The sequence below is a fragment of the Rutilus rutilus genome (assembly GCF_951802725.1).
Source record: "Rutilus rutilus genome assembly, chromosome: 8".
Taxonomy (NCBI): Eukaryota; Metazoa; Chordata; class Actinopteri; order Cypriniformes; family Leuciscidae; genus Rutilus; species Rutilus rutilus.
In genome coordinates this window covers 21,403,420-21,422,806 of record NC_140222.1, presented here as the reverse complement: position 1 = coordinate 21,422,806, position 19,387 = coordinate 21,403,420, and the positions used below count along the sequence as shown (strand labels likewise).

Sequence of the window (19,387 nt, the reverse complement as noted above, 5' to 3'; positions counted from 1 at the left end):
ATGCAGTGTGATTCTACATAATCCACATTTCTACAATAAGGTCTCTCAGCCTCATAGGATTAACTTTATTTATGTAAGGAGAAAAACGTAAAACAAAGTGCGGCTGTTTCAAGTCCACAACATGCCAGATTTCACTTGAGTTTCCGATTGTGTCGAGGCTTCAAATACATTTTTACTGTGATTTTTAGGCATATAAAGTAAAAGTTCCAAACCTGTATGAATTTCTTTCTTCTGTTGAACACAAAGGAAGATATTTTGAAGAATGTCAATAACCGGAAAGTTGATGGGCCCCATTGACTTCCATAGTATTTTCCCCCCATAACATGGAAGTCAATGTGGACCAGCAACTATTTGGTTACTAACATTCTTCAAAATATCTTCCTTTGTGTTCAACAGAAGAAAGAAACTCATACAGGTTTGATGACAGAGTTTTAATTTTTTGGGTGAACTATCCCTTTAACTGATACGAGGTCATAAAAACATAATCTCTAATAATTTGACCAAAAATAGAAATAGTTTAAATCTGTTGCAGACAAAAATGTCACAATGTCACATCATTGGAAGCTCCTGTCAATGCTTGAAATTTCCTGTCAACCACCCAAAAACTAATTCGATCAACCTAAATATAGTTAGAATTGGCATGATTCTCCTTAAAAGTTCCTCCCAGCTATTTAGGGATCACATTTACACAAGCACACAAAAATGGCCAAACAGCAATACACTGAGATTGGAGATTAGAAATTGTGGCCCTGTCTCAGAGGATTAGCTTTAGGGATAAATCTCATTCGCAGACCCACTTCAGATCACTCACCATACGTGTTCAGGACCTGCAGCTCCAGAGCCAAGAAGGGAAAAGGTAAGTCTGATAATTGATTACTTTAACTGATAGCAGAGTTACTTATTTGTTTCTTCAGTTGATGTTTTTAACAATCAGATGTGTATTAGCATTTATTTAAATGTGCACTGTAAACATTTTTGATGCAATTAGTTATAACAACTTAAAATTTGAGATAACTTGCATATCTAACTAAACTTAATATTTTAAGTCAAGCACGAACACATACTTTTTTTAAGTTGAAACAACACATTATTTCTTATTCTATATTGAATATAAGGTGTGATGAATAATCACAATCATTTTTCACAGTGAATTAAGTATTCGTTTAGAGGAAAAGCAAAGTAATTGGCTTCAGATTCACTTAAAATTACAGACTAAACATTTTTACTAAAGAACAATTCATTTTGAATTATTAATCAGGCTAATTAGAGTAATTATATAATGTCATGATTTATGAAAAACAGTTACTTCTATATGGGACTTCATTTTCACATTTATTTGAACTATGGTATGATTGGTTTAGAAGTTTTAGTAGTTCTAGTATATTTATCAATTTCACGTCATTATCATCTGATCAATAATTGTAAAATATCAGAAGGCACATTTATAAACGGCCTTTGATAAAAGCCCTGTTTGTTTGATAATTAATAGTGTACATGTGTATAGAAGCTTAAGTCTTCTCTATGGTTGGTTTTGTCCTCTTGGTTGTGCCATAGCACACAGATGAATCCTCAACCTTTCTCTTTGCTAATTAGTCCTTGGAGCTAATAGGTTTTACATTGTGAGAAGCTTAAAGTGCTTCTGTGTTGCTGGATTTTCCTTTTTTTTTCATACACAACCGATCTCAGCATTCTCTAAACCTCTACGTTGATTCCAAAGTCTCCCTTTGTTTCATAAGAGCCTTAGCTCAAGATTTCTCATGTGCTCTGAAAAACGTGTTGTGTCACGAGTCAATAACGTTCAATAAGCCTCCAAAAAACATGTTACATCATTTTAGCAGACAAGTCTTACTATTTATGAGTTGTTTTGTTGGATTAATTAAAATAATGCATTTTTTTGTAGTAGTTAATCAGTTCAAACTGATATGTACAAACATTTTACCAGATTTCTATTGATTGATTGATGGGTTTATGCTTTATAGAAGCAACCAAATCAACTGAAGTTGATAGATGAGGATGTGGATGTGATGACGATTTCTACAAATTAGCCATATTTGATGATAATAAAATATTCAGAAAATTGTAGAAACGTAGAATATTTGAGAAGTTCCTAGTTAAGTTCACAATAGCTTTTTAAACTATAGCCTATGTTCTCTGTTGGATTATGGTGCCATTTGTGGTGATTAAAGGAAATGCACCCTGACGCTTCCTGCACTAATTACACCTGCACTATTGTGTTTTTTGTCTTTTACGTCACTGGCATTCTCCCAAAAAGCAATTGTTTACAAAACATCTTCACAGAATCACTCAGGAGGCAAAAACGATGTTTGAGTTCCTGAGGTAAGAACGTGTCTGATTACACTAATATCAAAACAAACACAAGCAAATTAACCAACAGAACTATAAAGAATATGATGACATTTTTGATGCATGTGCTTGCAGTACCGATTGTTCGTGGACGTGCGGCTTGAGTGCGTTTGTGGTGCTGTGGGTTCTGGTGTGGTTCTACCGGGACAACCTTGAGATTTCCAAGGTCTCAGAGAAGCACGTCTTTGTGACCGGTTGTGACTCTGGTTTCGGACACCTACTGTGTAAACGCCTGGACAAACGTGGTTTCCGCGTCCTAGCCGGGTGTCTCACGGAAAAGGGCGCGGATGATCTGAAGAGGGCGACGGGACCTTTCCTGAAGACCTGCATCTTGGACGTGACCAGCACGGCCAGCATTCAGAACGCTGTGGAATGGACCAAAAAAGAAGTTGGAGATAAAGGTGTGTTTCAGGTGAGACTATGAAAGAAAGGTTTTAGAAACAAGTTTGACATCTTTGTTCTTAACTTTCCAGGACTTTGGGGTTTGGTGAACAACGCCGGACGTGCTCTTCCAATGGGACCATCTGAGTGGATGAAAATCGAAGACTTTGAAAGCACGCTCAAAGTCAACATGACTGGCGTGATCGAGATGACCATGAACTTCTTCCCTCTTGTGAAAAAGGCCCGTGGAAGAGTGGTGAACGTGGCGTCAGTGTTGGGTAGAGTGGCAGCTAATGGCGGCGGTTATTGCATCTCGAAGTTCGCGGTGGAGAGCTTCTCTGACTGTCTCAGGTATCACACTTTAAACGCAATGTTTCATCCACCTATTTTAGTGCAAATTTTGGGAGATCTTTTCTAGATGGAAAAGCCAAGATGCGCATTCTAAGCTCAATTGAGGTGGGAAATTATTTAGCTGATAAGGAGACATGCACATAAACTACAATGGAAACATATTTACTGAGTAAATCCCTGACAGTGGGCTACTTTATTACACAGCATCTCAAATGTTGGTTTGGTCATTCTGAAATGCCTGAGCCTATGTCTGCCTATTTCTGTGCATAAGCTAAATTTGCACCTTTGGATGGAACCATAGTCGGTGAAAGACAACAAATTGTTTATGTGTTGGTTTCGACCTTTTTCATGCCATTTCAGGAGGGACATCCAGAATTTTGGGGTCAACGTGTGCATCATCGAACCTGGTTTCTTCAAGACGCAGGTGACCAGCTTGGATCCCATCGAAAGGGAACTTCATCGCCTCTGGGACCAACTGACCCCTGAAGTGAAAGAGAGTTATGGAGACAAATACTTGGATAAATGTATGTTATTTATGCCAACGATTACCATTTTCTCCATTTCTTCAAACATAGTCCATTTAGACACTCTTTGTCTCTCCAGACATCAATATCCAGAGGCTGATCATGAACACCATATGCGACTCTGACCTCAGTAAAGTGACCAACTGTATGGAACATGCCCTGCTGTCCGCCCACCCCAGGACACGCTACAGTGCAGGCTGGGATGCCAAGCTCCTGTGGATCCCCTTGTCTTATATGCCCGCTTGCTTTGTAGATATTGCGCTGAAGCTGGTGATGCCAAAGCCAGCAAAAAGTGTCTAGATTTGGAATGTGGTTAAAGGTAATTTTAGGCTAGATACTTTTAACTCTTACCTTTGATTCCCTTCAGATACACGGGAAGACGCTCTATTTTGGGGTCTAATTTTGTATATTTATGAACAATTATACAAAGTATATACACTGCCGGTCAAAAGTTTGGAATGATTACGTTTTTTTTTCTCCAATCAAAAGGGTAATAAATATGAATTATTCCAAACTTTTGACCTGTAGTGGTATTTCCACACCAAGCCATTTATCTTATTTCTCAGTGGCTTGTTCTTAAGTGACATCTGCCTGAACTTGCCTTGAGATGCATCACCAATTTGTGCCTGTTGGTCATCTACCGTAGATGTGTTGCTAGAGTGCCACTGACTTTGACTTTTTGCATTATATTTGGATGAAACTGTCAGAGATAGGCCTACTGGTTTGCTTGACTTGCCAAATTGTGGATATTTTAATGGAATAGGCCTAGTTCACATAACTGTAAACATATAATTTAATAAATGTTATAATAATATTTTCTGTGTATTGTCATCTGTCCACCACTTTCTTCCCAGAAAGGACAGCTTAATTAAATCAGCATGGTTTGCTGGTTCTAGTTAGGTTATAGGTGTTTTTCTTCAGTTGGTCAGAAATGATCTCCTATAGGCTACTCACAATTTAAAGCCATGAACATTTATTATTCATTAAACAGTTCACCACATGACGAATAAATCATTAAACTGTTATCCCTGAGGCGATTCTTGTTGGGCTAAAATTCTCAAACGTCGAGCGCGAGAACATCCAGAAGATCGTTTGAATCGCTTTGTTCACGTCAATGTTCTTCTACGTTCCGATTATAAAAAAAACTTTAAATAGGCTGCATTTACTTCATATATTATACATTTATATTATTTAATGCCCTGCTATCTTTTCTACTGGGGTAACAGTTGTCAGAAGACGAGTTAAAGTCACGGAGCTTCTTTTTTTCACCTCAGTAGATCATTTGAAGCTATTATTGTAGAATAGCCTACATTAATCTGCTCTGATAAACATCTCAAAAAGTGCTGTCTCAGTATCCTGATGACATGAGATCACTTCGCCCCTCGCTGATTTAAGAGTGAATGTTATCCGTGACGGTGAACTTCTAGGAGACGTCAGTGTTGATAAAGTGCTTCTGGCGCTCACCGGATTCCACGCGCACCTGTTGACGCGACTCAAAACAAACCAGCCGCACGCGACTCTGGAGACCGTTATTGCGACCAGGACTAGTTTGATTCCTCCTATTTACGCCTAAATTTTTAGATTTCTTTCTTATGCGATACAGGAAAATGATCTCTTTCAGGACCCTACGACTGCCTAATGTTGGAGTTATTGGCTTACTGGCGAAAGACGTGGCAAAAAGCAGCTCAGCGTGTCAGAATGTGGCGAGGAGGTCGTTCAATTTAACTTTTCACGCAGCCCGCGAATTTACAGCACCTGCATCCGTGGATAAACCTAAATCGAAAACGTGAGTCACTTTTATAATGAATAAAAATGACTATTGTTATCAAATGTCTGATTAAAAAATAGAAAAGTAAGCTACAATTGTTTGGTGTAAGTGTGTGGAGGCTTAATTCTATTTAATTAAAGCAGAAATGTGACCAATAAAAGTATATTCTCTGGACTGGAGGACATGCTTTTCTACACTATAACTGAAGGAGCGGAGAAAGTTCCTGTATCTAATTTCATTGCTGTAAGTTCTTTAATCTACATACACACTGAATCATATACAATACAGATAGACTTTTTTGCACTAGCAGTTGTTAAAGTCTGCAAACTGAACATCACTGTATATGGGCAACAGCTGGGAGTTGCCCCACACATTGACTCAGTAGCATGTTATGGGCTCAATTACCACCAACACCCTTACAGTGCATGTTCCCTCTGAAATATGATTCGGTCATGGGAGGGCTGAGGTAAAACTCACACACGAAGACACGAATATCTAGACTTTGTGGTACTGCTGTGATGGATTGTGTAATAATTTAATCACAAGGTCAGTAAACACTCCCAGTGCCTTCAGTTTAAATGACATTTGATGAACTTTGTATTAGATAGCCTAAGTCTTAAATATCTAACTAAACTAAAGTTAACTAAACTTAATGTTTTAAGTCAAGCATGAGCACATACTTTTATAAGTTGAAACCTGTTTGATTATTGTATAATTAGAGTAATCTTTATAAACATTACTGTTTAATTAAAGTTTGCACGACAAATTCAAGGATAGAACAGTATTTTCCCCATCTAACAGGCAGTGAAAAATACCGGCCTTCTGACCTCTGACCCCAGATTGCGCGACTGCATGGAAAAGATTCGCGAAGCTATCCGGGAATCAGCCGGTGAAGTCATGATGGACCGTGAGCTGTTTCGAAAGTGAGTACGTTTTCTTTTCGGCAAAGTCAGACATAAAATATCTGCAAATTTCCTGCATAAAGAGGAATATCTATCCAGACAAAGTTCTAGTTTCTTACATTTCCAACATTGTGACAGGTGTGCGGGTGGAAACATCGTTCTGCTGAGTCTCGCTTTCAGACGGAAGTTTATCATTCCCGAATTTGAGGCATTTGTTGGCATGATCAATCATATTTACCACACATCAAAACTGCAACATGATGGATATGTAAGAAGTGTATTTTTTAAAATAATTTCCCTCATTTATTTGTATAGTTGGACTCACTTAGAATCTTTTTCAGGTTACAAAATACATTCCCCATCTCACCAAGTTTAGTCCTGATCTTTGGGGCGTCTCTCTCTGCACAGTGGATGGCCAAAGGTAAATAGGAAAAGCTCCCTAAACTTTTCTGTAATATGAAGGTATGATTTCCAAATCAACTCTTTGAATTTCAGGCACTCAATGGGAGACACAAAGGTGCCGTTCTGCTTGCAGTCGTGCGTGAAGCCGCTGGAATACGCCATCGCTGTACACGAGCACGGCACGGAGAAAGTGCACCACTACGTGGGGAAGGAGCCCAGCGGATTCAAATTCAACAAACTCTCTCTGGACGAAGACGGTGGGTGAGGAAATGTCATAGATTATCATACACACAACCTACAGATGTTCTTGATGTTGTGAAAAATGCAATAGATATACACATATAGGCTACAGAAAATAGAGGAGTGTTGGGTGTAATGCATTACAATTACTGTAATTTACTGTAAAATAAGGGATTACTCTTAATTCGTTTTGTAAGTTGATCACAGTTACTTCTGATGTAATTGCATTAAATACAAACAATTCTATATAAAACAATAGTGGATTTAACATAAAAATGTTTTAAAGTGACCTTCTCCCTTTAAATATTTTGGTCAGTTCAAGAATAATTTATGCAATTTTATATTATTTATTTGAAAGAATTAAATGAGCAGTTTCACGTCTATTCTTGTATTGGTCAACTGGTCGAGGTTGATATACAGTAGGATTTAGAAAGTAATTAGTAATAAGCAAGCAATACTTTTAGTAATCTAAGTAAAGTAATCTAATTACACTATCAAAGATGTAATTAGTAGCTAGTAATTCATTATTTTGTAACACTTTACAATAAGGTTTCAGTAGTTAACATGAACCAACAATAAACAATACTTCTACAGCATTTATTCATTTTAATGTTAATTTCATTGTTTACTAATACATTATTAAAATCAAAAGTTGTATTTTTATTAACTAACATTAACAAAGATGAATAAATACTGTAACAAATGTATTGCTCATTGTTAGTTCATATTGGATAACACATTTACTAATGTTAACAAATGAAACCTTATTGTAAAGTGTTACCATTAAGTTTTTAGAGTAATTTACCCAACACTGGCTATAAGAAAGAACTAACGAATGAGATTTCTTTAATATCTTGTTTCTGCTAGACAACAATGAGAGTTTCTGTGCTTCTAGAGAAATCATATAGATAAATTTGGTAACACTTTATTTTACAGTGTATTTGTTCCACACGTTAAATGTAGTTACTACAGTAATTACTATAAATTGTGCTTAATTATATGCAACTAATCTAAAACACACCCTAACCCTATAGTAAGTACATGTACATAATTAATTTTACTCAGTACTTATATGAATAATTACACGTTAACACGGAAACCTTAAAATTAAAATGTTACCATAAATTCATATTAAATTAAATAATCTGTGAGCTGATGCTGGTTTTCTGTTCTTAGATAAACCTCACAATCCCATGGTCAACGCTGGAGCGATTGTCATCAGTTCACTTATCAAGGTAAACATAAACCTACACTTTTTCACTGTGGAGTTTAGTGTCAAGTAGGTTTGCGTTTGCACTATTTACTTGTCTGATAGTCAACTCACTTGCAACTCCAAAACAAACACTGATATACACTGACATGCGTGCCAGGCCATAATTCATTTGAGCTAACAGACCTTTGACCCAGAATTCCAGATCTGTGTGGACAGACGCGGTGCATCTGCTACATGTGTTGTTTTGTGGTGCCTGAAGCAGGACTATTACTGGTCTGGACTGAATCCAGGCTATTAAAAGTGCCCTTTAGACCAAATGTATGTGATCTGTGCTTCCTAGGTTCTCCATTACAAGCTAGAAATGTGCAAAAGCCTCACGTTGATAAAATTAATTGTTCCTCTTCTCCTTCTCTCCAGCCAGGTGTCAACAAAGCGGAGAAGTTTGACTATGTAAGTTGTTGGATGCTGGCATTTCAAATTTCATTTAAAAAATATGAAAATACATATGCTGACAGGCAGGTAAGAGATCCTATCATTGCATTCGGGCCGAATGCAATGATTGGATGAAAATTCTTTTGGTCCTCAAACTTTCACAGATGATGTATGTACATGTTTTAATATTTAGACACACTTCTATTATTGATTGCTATCAGGATGTGAAGAGCGTTTCAAGCTGTATAACAAAATGTGTCATACAGTAGCTTTTTTTAAAATGAATAGCATGAAATTAGTTATTTACCGAAGTCGTTATTCCTCGAAAACGTTGCTTTTTGGATATAGATAATGCCTTTATCCCAAAAATGGAGCAGATGTGATTCCAGACTCTTTATTTGGCTGTTTTCTAATAGCGTCTCTACAAAGAAAATCACTTTTGTTGCATTTCCTTCTCAGGTGATGGAGTTTGTGAAGAAAATGACAGGCAGGGAGTATGTGGGCTTCAGCAATGCAACGTATGTCTTTCGCTTTGGCGTTTTACACTTGTTTCGCACGCAATTTCATTGCTATTGACTTACGTTTGATTTTTGCTTGGACAGATTCCAGTCAGAGAAGGAGACAGGAGACAGAAACTACGCAATAGGATACTACCTTAAAGAAAAAAAGGTTTGTACTTCAGCGAACATTGTTTTATATAAGCAAACTAGCAGGATGTTGTTGATTGTTCACAAATACAACTGTGATGTCCTTCTTTACAGTGTTTTCCGGATGGGGCGGATATGATTGACGCGCTGGACTTTTATTTCCAGGTTGGTCAGGTGATTCTTCACCTGTTTTAATCAGTTAAATTATAGCATCACTGACAGTCCCGACTGAATTTCCTCTCTGTCCCTCACAGTTGTGCTCCATAGAAGTCACGTGTGAGTCCGGCAGTGTGATGGCCGCCACACTGGCTAACGGAGGCATCTGTCCAATCACAGGAGAGAGAGTTTTGAGCACAGAAGCCGTGCGAAACACGCTCAGCCTCATGTACTCCTGCGGGATGTACGACTACTCGGGACAGTTCGCTTTCCATGTGAGTACATTTATACCTAGTCAGACATTTTTTAGTCGTAGTAACACTTGCTGTATATCTTTACATCTCAATACATGCAAAGTCTGTTCACTCTGCGTAAGTCTGTTCAGCTATTTTGGGGCGTCCAAGACCAAGTCCTATGTATTTGAATGGGGGAATCCTGAAATTCTCCCATTCATAAGTAATATGAGTGCACCATCTTTGTATATCTAAAGTTTTTGATACTTGTCAGGTTGGATTACCTGCTAAGTCTGGTGTATCGGGTGCAGTTCTTCTGGTGGTGCCGAACGTGATGGGCATCATGTGCTGGTCGCCCCCAGTGGACAAAATCGGAAACAGTGTCCGTGGAATCCACTTCTGTCAGGTGTTTTCTATCATCGTCCTGTTGGTTTATCACCCTGTTTTTAATTCCAGACCATAGATTTAGTATAAATAACTCATTTTGTAACCCTTCTGTAATTAGGAACTGGTGTCTTTGTTCAACTTCCACAATTACGACAATCTGAGGCACTTTTTGAAGAAGCAAGACCCTCGCAGACAGTCTGGTGACGACAGGGTAAACCTTACACTTGACAGCTTTCACACCAACAACATGAACTAAACTACAACATTAAACACCAAAATAATTTTAGTCAGCTTATTAGTTCCAGTAATGAACGCATCAAATCTGTGTTGTAGAACAAGTCGGTGGTGAATCTGATGTTTGCAGCCCACAGTGGAGATGTCTCAGCTCTGAGAAGGTCATTTTATTCAGTTCACAATGTCTTCGCTTTTCCTCAAGGAGTGCTAGTGATATGTAGATTACTTACAGTACTAGTCTCTCTTTTCCTCCATCAGGTTTTCCCTTTCATCCATGAATATGGAGTTAAAGGACTATGACTCTCGCACACCTCTCCACGTCGCTGCTGCAGAAGGTAGAATCATTTTCTGTAAACATTAAAGCATATTTTAGTGCCAAATACAGTTTATTTAATTATAAAATCAATGTGGCTTGTGTCTGTTCTGTTTTAGGTCATGTGGATGTTGTGATATTTCTGACGCAGGCCTGCAAAGTCAACCCTTTTGTGAAAGACCGGTACAGATCCCTGTTTCTTTATACGTTTACCTTCAGCTCCATCCATTTGGTCATAATTAACCTCATATCTCTAATTCAGGTGGGGAAATATTCCTCGGGATGACGCCATGCAGTTCGGCCACAATGATGTGGTGAAGATCCTGCAGGAATATGAGCAGAGCTGCAGTCCAGGCTGACGCAGAAGACCGAAGTCATCAATCCAAATCTTCAGCTCTGGAGGGTGTGAATGTTACAACCTTAAGGACTATAGCCTAAAATAGATCATGTCATCAGAGATTGCACAAAAAAGGGCACATTATGGAAATTGTCTATTTACAGAGATAAAAAAAAAACTCACTCTGTTTTTATATTTGTAAATATGTTTTTTTTGTACATAATTTGTGTTGTATACATGTTTAATGTATGTTTAATGTGGTAATGTACTAATGCACAATGTACAGTGTTTGTGAATAAACAAAAGCAACTATACAGATTATCATATTTACACATCTTTATATTTTGTAGCGTCTTTCTTTAGGGTTTTGTGTGTGTGTGTGTGTGTGTGTGTGTGTGTGTGTGTGTAATCGTTTTTGCTACTTTTTTTTTTCAAATAAATTAACCAACAAGTATATTTTCCCTGAAATGTTAAATGTATACATTTAAGAATAAATCAATCCACTCGCTATAATAGAGATCGCTAAGACATGTGACCAAATGGGCGGCAACCTCTTCAGAACGCAAAGAATTATGGGTATGTTTGGCCAGGCTGGCATAGCAGTTAAGTGTTCTGGCATGAAAATAATGAAAAATTAGCGTGAAAAACAGAATATAATCCTACAAAATGCAGGCATCTTGAACACTGCGTTCTTCCCTCCATGCAATGAAGTTTGGCGCCTTATGTTTGTGCCGCGGATTCCCAAAATGCTTTGCGTTCACCACTGGGAATATGTCATGATGACGTCACATTAGCAATCCTTATACTTGCAACGCGACAACTTGCAAATTTTGTAAAATACAAGTACCAACTCCATAACCCAGCAATTATTCAGAACATCCTAGCGACCGAACAAACACGTTACAAACCACTCGTCTTGAACACCTTAGCAATTAATTGCATAGCAACACCCTGGCTTTAGGGCGGCAATACCACATTTAGTTAATCTGCCGGATTTAATGCACGAAGATTGATTTGATCCAATCTAGACATAATAGGTGTGCCTGAAACTTGCACGACAGCAGATTCACATGCTTCTGCCTCAGAGATTAGACGGAAGTTGTGGCTTCCAGGGACGTGTAAAAAAAAGAAGCATATAAACTTACCTGAATTTTTATACGAATACTATCTTATCAACACCCTGGTAAAGAAACTGGTAAAAAGCCATTGCACTGACTTACTGCCATCTACTGGTGTAACAATATAACCTGCAGAAAGCGACACTAAACCAATCAGTGAACAAATCTTTTTTTTACACACAAACAGATTTGTGTCAGTAAAAAAAAAAAACAGTCAGTACTACAGTAAAGAAATCAGTGGATCATATTTAAGTAGGCCTACTATAGACAGAGCTTAGAGGTCTCTAACATTGTTTGCATGAAGTGGAAAGTGGTCTTGTGGGCGGAAGATATGAGCTGCAACCACAATGAATGCTGGAGATGTTCTTCTGCCTTTGCACATATTACAAACCTCTCACAAATCTTCTTATGTCCACAATGCCAATGATGTTGTTGTGTTAGCAACACAAATACATCTGATGCCATTTTTAAAAATTTTGGTGTGTCAAATAGCCTATAGCAGTTATTTCACAACCTATTAATAATTATGATTAAAATATATATTAATCTCTCAGACTAAACTGTGGATTGTATTTTCAGAACATGAGATAAAGATGTTTAAAGAGCTGACATGGACATGTAAACATGTACTATGTGTTTAAACTATATTTAAACAACCAAGAAGATGCTAAAAATCAATGTGTTTTTGACTTCAGAAAGGAACTGAAGACCATTTAGATCACCTCTGATACTTCCTCTAACAGTATGGCTGAATCTTCAGCACATGCTCTGTTTGTGAACTGAAACCACAGTAACAGTCACTTTTCTAAGATGCTCGGATACATGTGCTGTTTAATTTTGCTCTTCATTTGTGTGGAAGGTAAGATGTGTATTGCTACTTATTTATTTGATTCGTTATTATTGCGAATGATATTATTGCAAGTGGTTAACATTAAATCACTGAATAAAACTCGTCAGATCGTTATAGAGAAGTTAATATGCCAACAATGAACAGTGGAAACAGACATTGAAAGAAACCATATCCTGTCATATCAATGTGCTAAACTGTTAAATTGCAAATATGCTCAATATAAACATTTTAATGGTTAACTTCCAGATCTGTGGGTTCAGCCAAATATATCATTAAATGTGTTTCAGGAGTGTTTGGCGCTGGTACAGATGAAGTGAAGTCAGTGTCAGTGACTGAGGGAGATTCTGTCACTCTAAACTCTGATGTTAAAGTACAGAAAGATGATCAGATACTGTGGATGTTTGGACCTCAAGAGACTCGTATTGCTGAAATCCACAGACAGAACATCTATATCGATGACACTGATATGATATTTGAGAAAATACTCCAGATTTTCAAACTGGATCTCTGACCATCAGAAACATCAGAACTGAACTCTCTGGACTTTATAAACTACAGATCATCAGCAGAGAGATCTCATACAAGAGATTCAATGTTACTGTCTATGGGGAGTAAATTTAAGTGTTTCATATTATTAATGTACATCTGTACACAGACTTACCATCTGATCACATTAAACTTTACTGAAGACATTTAAAACAAAACGTGTCCACCCTGCTTAATAGTTTGCATTAGTATCTAGTATTCATTAGTTTAATTACAGATAATTTACATTTATAGTTATTGACATTTATGGTTAACTAATATTATTTTTGTTTTCCAGCTCCTCTTGCCAATCCTGTCATCACCAGAGACTCTTCAGACTGTTCATCCTCATCAGAGTCCAGATGTTCACTGGTGTGTTCAGTGTTGAATGTGAGTGCTGTGACTCTCTCCTGGTACAAAGGAATCAGTGTATTGTCCAGCATCAGTGTGTCTGATCTCAGCATCAGTCTCTCTCTACCCCTGGAGGTGGAATATCAGGATAACAACACTTACAGCTGTGTGATCTACAATCCCATCAGAAACCAGACCACACATCTGGACATCAGTCGACTCTGTCACACATGTGCAGGTACGTCAGCGACAACATTTTCAAAATATTTTCTTTATAAATGTGCAGTTCATACTGTGTCTATATGAAGTCTGACTGAAAGGATTGACCATTTTCTCTTTCTTTATTACAGAGAATTCATCTCATTTGACATTCATTATAACAGTAGTTTGTGCACTGATGCTGCCGCTGCTTCTGCTGTTCATTTCTGCATGTGTGTTTTACTGTTGCTGCAGGAAATGCAACCGAGAAAAACCAGAGGGCAAGTATTACTATATTACTAACTGAACAGACAAAAAAACAAAAAAATTATGCAAATTAGTGTTACAACTTAGAGCCTAAATTGAATGTTGAAAATTTTTAATAGTTCTAAAATGAAAAGTATGCTTATTATAGAATAGAAAATATATCAGTGTGAAATATCACCTGATGGGATATCATATATTAATGTTAAAAACACTGAAAATCTCCATATGTTTGTGTTTTAGATCAGGAAAGCATGTCAGAATACACAGAGATCATCTACCGTCTTCAGATCTGACACCAGTCACTGATCATCACTCAGATCATTAATATTCATAACAGTAATGTGAAATTCAAAAACAGTCTCCAGAGGGATAATCATACTGGATCTCTGACCATCCGAAACATCAGATCTGAACACACCGGACTTTATAAACTATCTATCATCAGCAACATCAGAGGAACTTCATACAAGAGATTCAATGTTGCTGTCTATGTTGATTAAAATATAATTTAAAGATTTTTTAACATATTTACTCAATTAAAAGATATTAAATGAATTGGAAAATACAAAACAAGTAATGTTATTTTATTTTGCATTTAATACCCTCTTTTTATATAATTTAGTGTGCTTATAATTTTTAATTTCCATTATCATTTATATCATGTTTGATTGCCTTTTGATTATTGTATTATGTTTCAACTGTTGTCAGATCTGCTTCCGTGTCTTGTGCTCTGTGGGACTTTTATGTTGTAGTTTCTCTGTGTCTAGTTTCTGTGTTCTTTCCTGTTTCCTGTTTCCTGTGGCCAGGTTTTAGTTTTGTAGTTTTCATTAGTCTGTTACAGGTGTGTCATTTTCCCTTGTTAAGCTTGTTTACCCCTCTGTTTAAATAGGCCTTGTTTTCTCTGGTTCTCTGTCGGTCGTTGTTTGATGTCATACAGGTATCTCCAGTCCCCGTGTTTTCTTTGTTTTTCTCAGTGTTATTTTGTTCCTGACTTATGTTTATTTTCATTAAAATCTCCCTGCATTTGGATCCCTCATCTCTGCCTGCTGTTTTTGATTCCTCCGTCCCGTGACAAGTGTCTGCTTCATATCAGATGTTTATGCATCACCCTTGGTTTAATTATTTTCTTGTTTTGTGGAGGTGTAAAAGTATTTCTAGATGACTGAAACAGGGCGAAGGAACTTGTGTGACAACAAACAAACTTCACACACTTGACCGTCTTCCAAGCAAGGGACTGTAAAATGAATCATCTATCTTTAAAGCTGCATTCCATAATTTTTTTGGGTTAAAAATTTTTGAGCAAGTACATAACCAACCAGTGTTCAAAACTATCTGCTTGCCTTAGCTTGATTCGAAACGATAAACTTGTAATAATGTTTTTAATTTTAGTGGTACTGGTGGATTTCCGCGGGAAATTTGAGCATGTCTTTGCGTCATTACGTCACATCTGTACACATAAAGAAGGAGTCTCGGCTAGTAGGCTATATTGCATGTGAAGATGTTGGAGGTGGAGATTTATAGAATGCAAATGTAAAATGCAAAAGACTTCGTTTGGACTTCGGAGTGGCTATAAAGAAAAAAAAGAGACTGCAACCGGGCCCATGCGAAAAACAAGGATAATATCGGAAGGGCATTAAATGTAGTCACGCAATGCTGATGTTGTTAACATTAACAATTTGAGAACAAAGTATAATTTGCACAGTTTGACGTGATATGATAAGCGATCGTTAGATTTAATCAGCCTTAAATTTCCCTTAGTTGGTCAGAACAAAAGTGGATGTTACTTACTTGTTCAGACGACATTTTCCAGTGAAAATTCTTATGCTGGTCATACTTCCAAAAAGTAGAATCTGTGATTGCGAATGACAGTATCCACACCGGCGCGGCGACTGACAGCCGCACATTCTCCTCAGAACATTGGATTCATCCGCACTGTGCCGTGCCGAGGCACAACCCTCGTAAAGTTCTGCGAATAACTGCAAAAACTGCGTTTCGAGCGCTTCGAAACAGTGAATCATTTCCCGAAGCAATTGGTTCAATTGATTCAAAGTTTCAAAAGCTTAGTTTATCTTGAATAGTTCAGTAAGACATAACGGGACACCAAGCGATGGATTTTAAGTTTTTTTTCTTCTGTCTATCTATCTCTACTTAAGCAATCATAATGCGAGTCAACACAGTAGGCTATATTGTTTTCTTTATTTTCAATATTTTATCAAATGTTATCTAAAACTCACCATAGTAGCCTAAGAAACTAAAAAAAAAATGTGATAAGTGGGAAAATGTGTTTGAGCTCATTGGAAGGATGGGCCTGTAAACATAATTAGCAATCAAAAAAAGAAAAGGAAAAAAAAACAGCCTATTATCCATGTTACTATCATGACAACAAAACGTCAGACCGATGACCCAAAAACTTTGGCATGATAAATAATAATTGATTATATGCTCCTCTTGAACTTTCAATCACTACGAAAGAGTACTATTTTAATAATAATAATTATTAACAGACTAGGATTGTTTTCGGTACTATACGGTTATCCGGACCACACCTGACCAAACGTGACCACAACCGCTCTTGGTTGGTCGTAACCCCAGTGACGGGTAGGTTTAGGGGCGGGGTTGGGGTAGGTCATCACATGTGGTCCGGATAACCGTATAGTACCTTGTTTTCTTTAGTTGGCCACCGAAGTCAAACTATTAATAGCTAGCGATAACGGTATTTAGTTATGAAAATTAGACTTTATAAGAGATAATATAAAGTTCACATGATTCGTATGAAGTCTAAGCTTATATAATAGTTTATATTATGAACTAATATAAATGTAAAGTGAGTCTTCAGTGCAATGTGGACAAAATCGGAAACAGCGTCCGTGGAATCCACTCCTGTCTGGTATTTCTGTCATCGTCCTGTTGGTTTATCACCCTGTTTTTAATTCCAGACCATAGATTTAGTGTAAATAACAAATTTTGTAACCCTTCTGTATTTAGGAACTGGTGTCTTTGTTCAACTTCCACAACTACGACAATCTGAGGCACTTTTTGAAGAAGCAAGACCCTCGCAGACAGTCTGGTGACGACAGGGTAAACCTTACACTTGACAGCTTTCACACCAACAACATGAACTAAACTACAACATTAAACACCAAAATAATTTTAGTCAGCTTATTAGTTCCAGTAATGAACACATCAAATCTGTGTTGTAGAACAAGTCGGTGGTGAATCTGATGTTTGCAGCCCACAGTGGAGATGTCTCAGCTCTGAGAAGGTCATTTTATACAGTTCACAATGTCTTCGCTTTGCCTCAAGGAGTGCTACTGATATGTAGATTACTCACAGTACTAGTCTCTCTTTTCCTCCATCAGGTTTTCCCTTTCATCCATGAATATGGAGTTAAAGGACTATGACTCTCACACACCTCTCCACGTCGCTGCTGCAGAAGGTAGAATCATTTTCTGTGAACATTAAAGTATATTTTAGTGCCAAATACAATTTAATTATAAAATTAATGTGGCTTGTGTCTGTTCTGTTTTAGGTCATGTGGATGTTGTGATATTTCTGACGCAGGCCTGCAAAGTCAACCCTTTTGTGAAAGACCGGTACAGATCCCTGTTTCTTTATACGTTTACCTTCAGCTCCATCCATTTGGTCATAATTAACCTCATATCTCTAATTCAGGTGGGGAAATATTCCTCGGGATGACGCCATGCAGTTCGGCCACAAGGATGTGGTGAAGATCCTGCAGGAATATGAGCAGAGCTGCAGTCCAGGCTGACGCAGAAGACCGAAGTCATCAATCAAATCTTCAGCTCTGCAGGGTGTGAATGTTACAACCTTAAGGACTATAGCCTAAAATAGATCATGTCATCAGAGATTGCACAAAAAAGGGCACATTATGGAAATTGTCTATTTACAGAGATAAAAAAAATCTGTTTTTATATTTGTAAATATGTTTGTTTTTTTTATACATAATTTGTGTTGTATACATGATTAATGTATGTTTAATGTGGTAATGCACTAATGCACAATGTACAGTGTTTTTGTGAATTAACAAAAGCAACCATACAGATTATCATAATTACACATCTTTACATTTTGTAGTGTAATGGAAATTTTAGATTTTCATTGACTGCAGTATGAATCTCCATTTGCAGTAAGACTTTGAAATAATATTATAGCTGACTTGTGTTTCTGAACTAATGTGAACACTGTGAGACAAAGGGGGAGACTCTGAAAAGGGAACCTCTGACCCCTTGGGATCAGAGGTGGTCCCATTTGGGACTTCTGAGTTTGTAGGAATAAACTCAGAAGAATTAGATCACTAGAAAACCTGTCCTTCTATAGATAAGAGCCGGCCTGTAAGAGACCTTGGAAAAGATATAAAGGCTCTGTTTCTTCCTCCCTCGTTGTCGCACTTGTTCCACAGACTGTGCTTGTGACTTCTGTGTGGCAACTGGGCCTTCTTGCAAGAATAAAATACTTTTTAATGATCATTTGAATTTCAGAGTGTCTCTTACGCAGTTGATGATTGTTTAATGAATTTTTGCCACAACAGTAGTGTCTTTCTTTAGTGTTTTTTTTTTTTTTGTATTTCAGTGCACCAAGATTGATCTGATTAAAAGTAGACACACACACATATATATATATATATATATATATATATATATATATATATATACAGCACATTCACATGCTTCTGCCTCAGAGATTAGATGGAAGTTGTGGCTACCAGAGTTGGTAGGTGTCAAAACAAAAGCATTATAAACTTACCTGAAGTTTAGAGGTCTCGAACACTGTTTGCATGAAGTGGAAAGTCTTGTGGACGGAATAGATGAGAGAGCTGTAACCACAATGCCGGCAATGTTCTTTTGCCTTTGCACGCACATACAAACCTCTCACAAATCTTCTGTCCACAATGCCAATGATTTTTTTGTGCTTTGCAACAAAAATACATCTGATGCCCCCTGTAGTCACTCATAACATTTTGAATTGTATTTTTAAATTTTGAATTGTATTTTTAGAACATGAGAAAGAGGTGTTTGAAAAGAGCATCAGTAACCTGATGAGATAGACATGTAAACAGGCTACTGTAGGTACATTGAACTATATTTAAACAGCCAAGATGCTAAAATCAATGTGTTTTGGACTTCAGTTCCTTTCTTAAGTCCAGGTGACATTTTGGTCACCTCTGCTACTTCCT

The 19,387-nt window shown here is 37.3% G+C and overlaps 2 protein-coding genes and 1 pseudogene across 6 annotated transcripts; all 3 read left to right on the top strand.

Annotated features, from left to right (window-relative positions):
* Nucleotides 1–408: 408 nt before the first annotated feature.
* rdh5 (retinol dehydrogenase 5 (11-cis/9-cis)) lies at nt 409–4,382 on the top strand. The gene is made up of 5 exons (XM_084415956.1): nt 409–2,337; nt 2,440–2,765; nt 2,838–3,096; nt 3,457–3,620; nt 3,700–4,382. Exons 1-5 carry the CDS (start codon nt 2,321–2,323, stop codon nt 3,918–3,920), a joined length of 987 nt encoding a protein of 328 aa, XP_084272082.1. The 5' UTR covers nt 409–2,320; the 3' UTR covers nt 3,921–4,382.
* A 673-nt stretch (nt 4,383–5,055) lies between these two features.
* On the top strand, nt 5,056–18,263 carry gls2b (glutaminase 2b (liver, mitochondrial)). Of its 4 annotated transcripts, none has more exons than XM_084415584.1 (18): nt 5,056–5,406; nt 5,532–5,631; nt 6,190–6,311; nt 6,429–6,558; nt 6,632–6,711; nt 6,786–6,949; nt 8,109–8,167; nt 8,563–8,595; nt 9,037–9,095; nt 9,180–9,246; nt 9,339–9,389; nt 9,479–9,655; nt 9,888–10,019; nt 10,119–10,211; nt 10,334–10,395; nt 10,493–10,569; nt 10,667–10,730; nt 10,810–11,222. In XM_084415584.1, exons 1-18 carry the CDS (start codon nt 5,213–5,215, stop codon nt 10,904–10,906), a joined length of 1,761 nt encoding a protein of 586 aa, XP_084271710.1. In that variant the 5' UTR covers nt 5,056–5,212; the 3' UTR covers nt 10,907–11,222. The 4 variants fall into 4 exon arrangements, with proteins under 4 accessions (XP_084271710.1, XP_084271711.1, XP_084271709.1 ...); XM_084415585.1 differs by having other exon boundaries at nt 5,099–5,406; nt 6,228–6,311; XM_084415583.1 differs by lacking the exons at nt 10,119–10,211; nt 10,334–10,395; nt 10,493–10,569; nt 10,667–10,730; nt 10,810–11,222 and adding exons at nt 17,179–17,271; nt 17,394–17,455; nt 17,553–17,629; nt 17,723–17,786; nt 17,866–18,263 and having other exon boundaries at nt 5,151–5,406; nt 5,529–5,631.
* On the top strand, nt 12,813–14,041 carry LOC311294783 (annotated as a pseudogene). Its single transcript has 4 exons — nt 12,813–12,861; nt 13,113–13,463; nt 13,676–13,966; nt 14,037–14,041. The product of its transcript is annotated as an uncharacterized misc_RNA (transcript).
* Nucleotides 18,264–19,387: the final 1,124 nt, after the last annotated feature.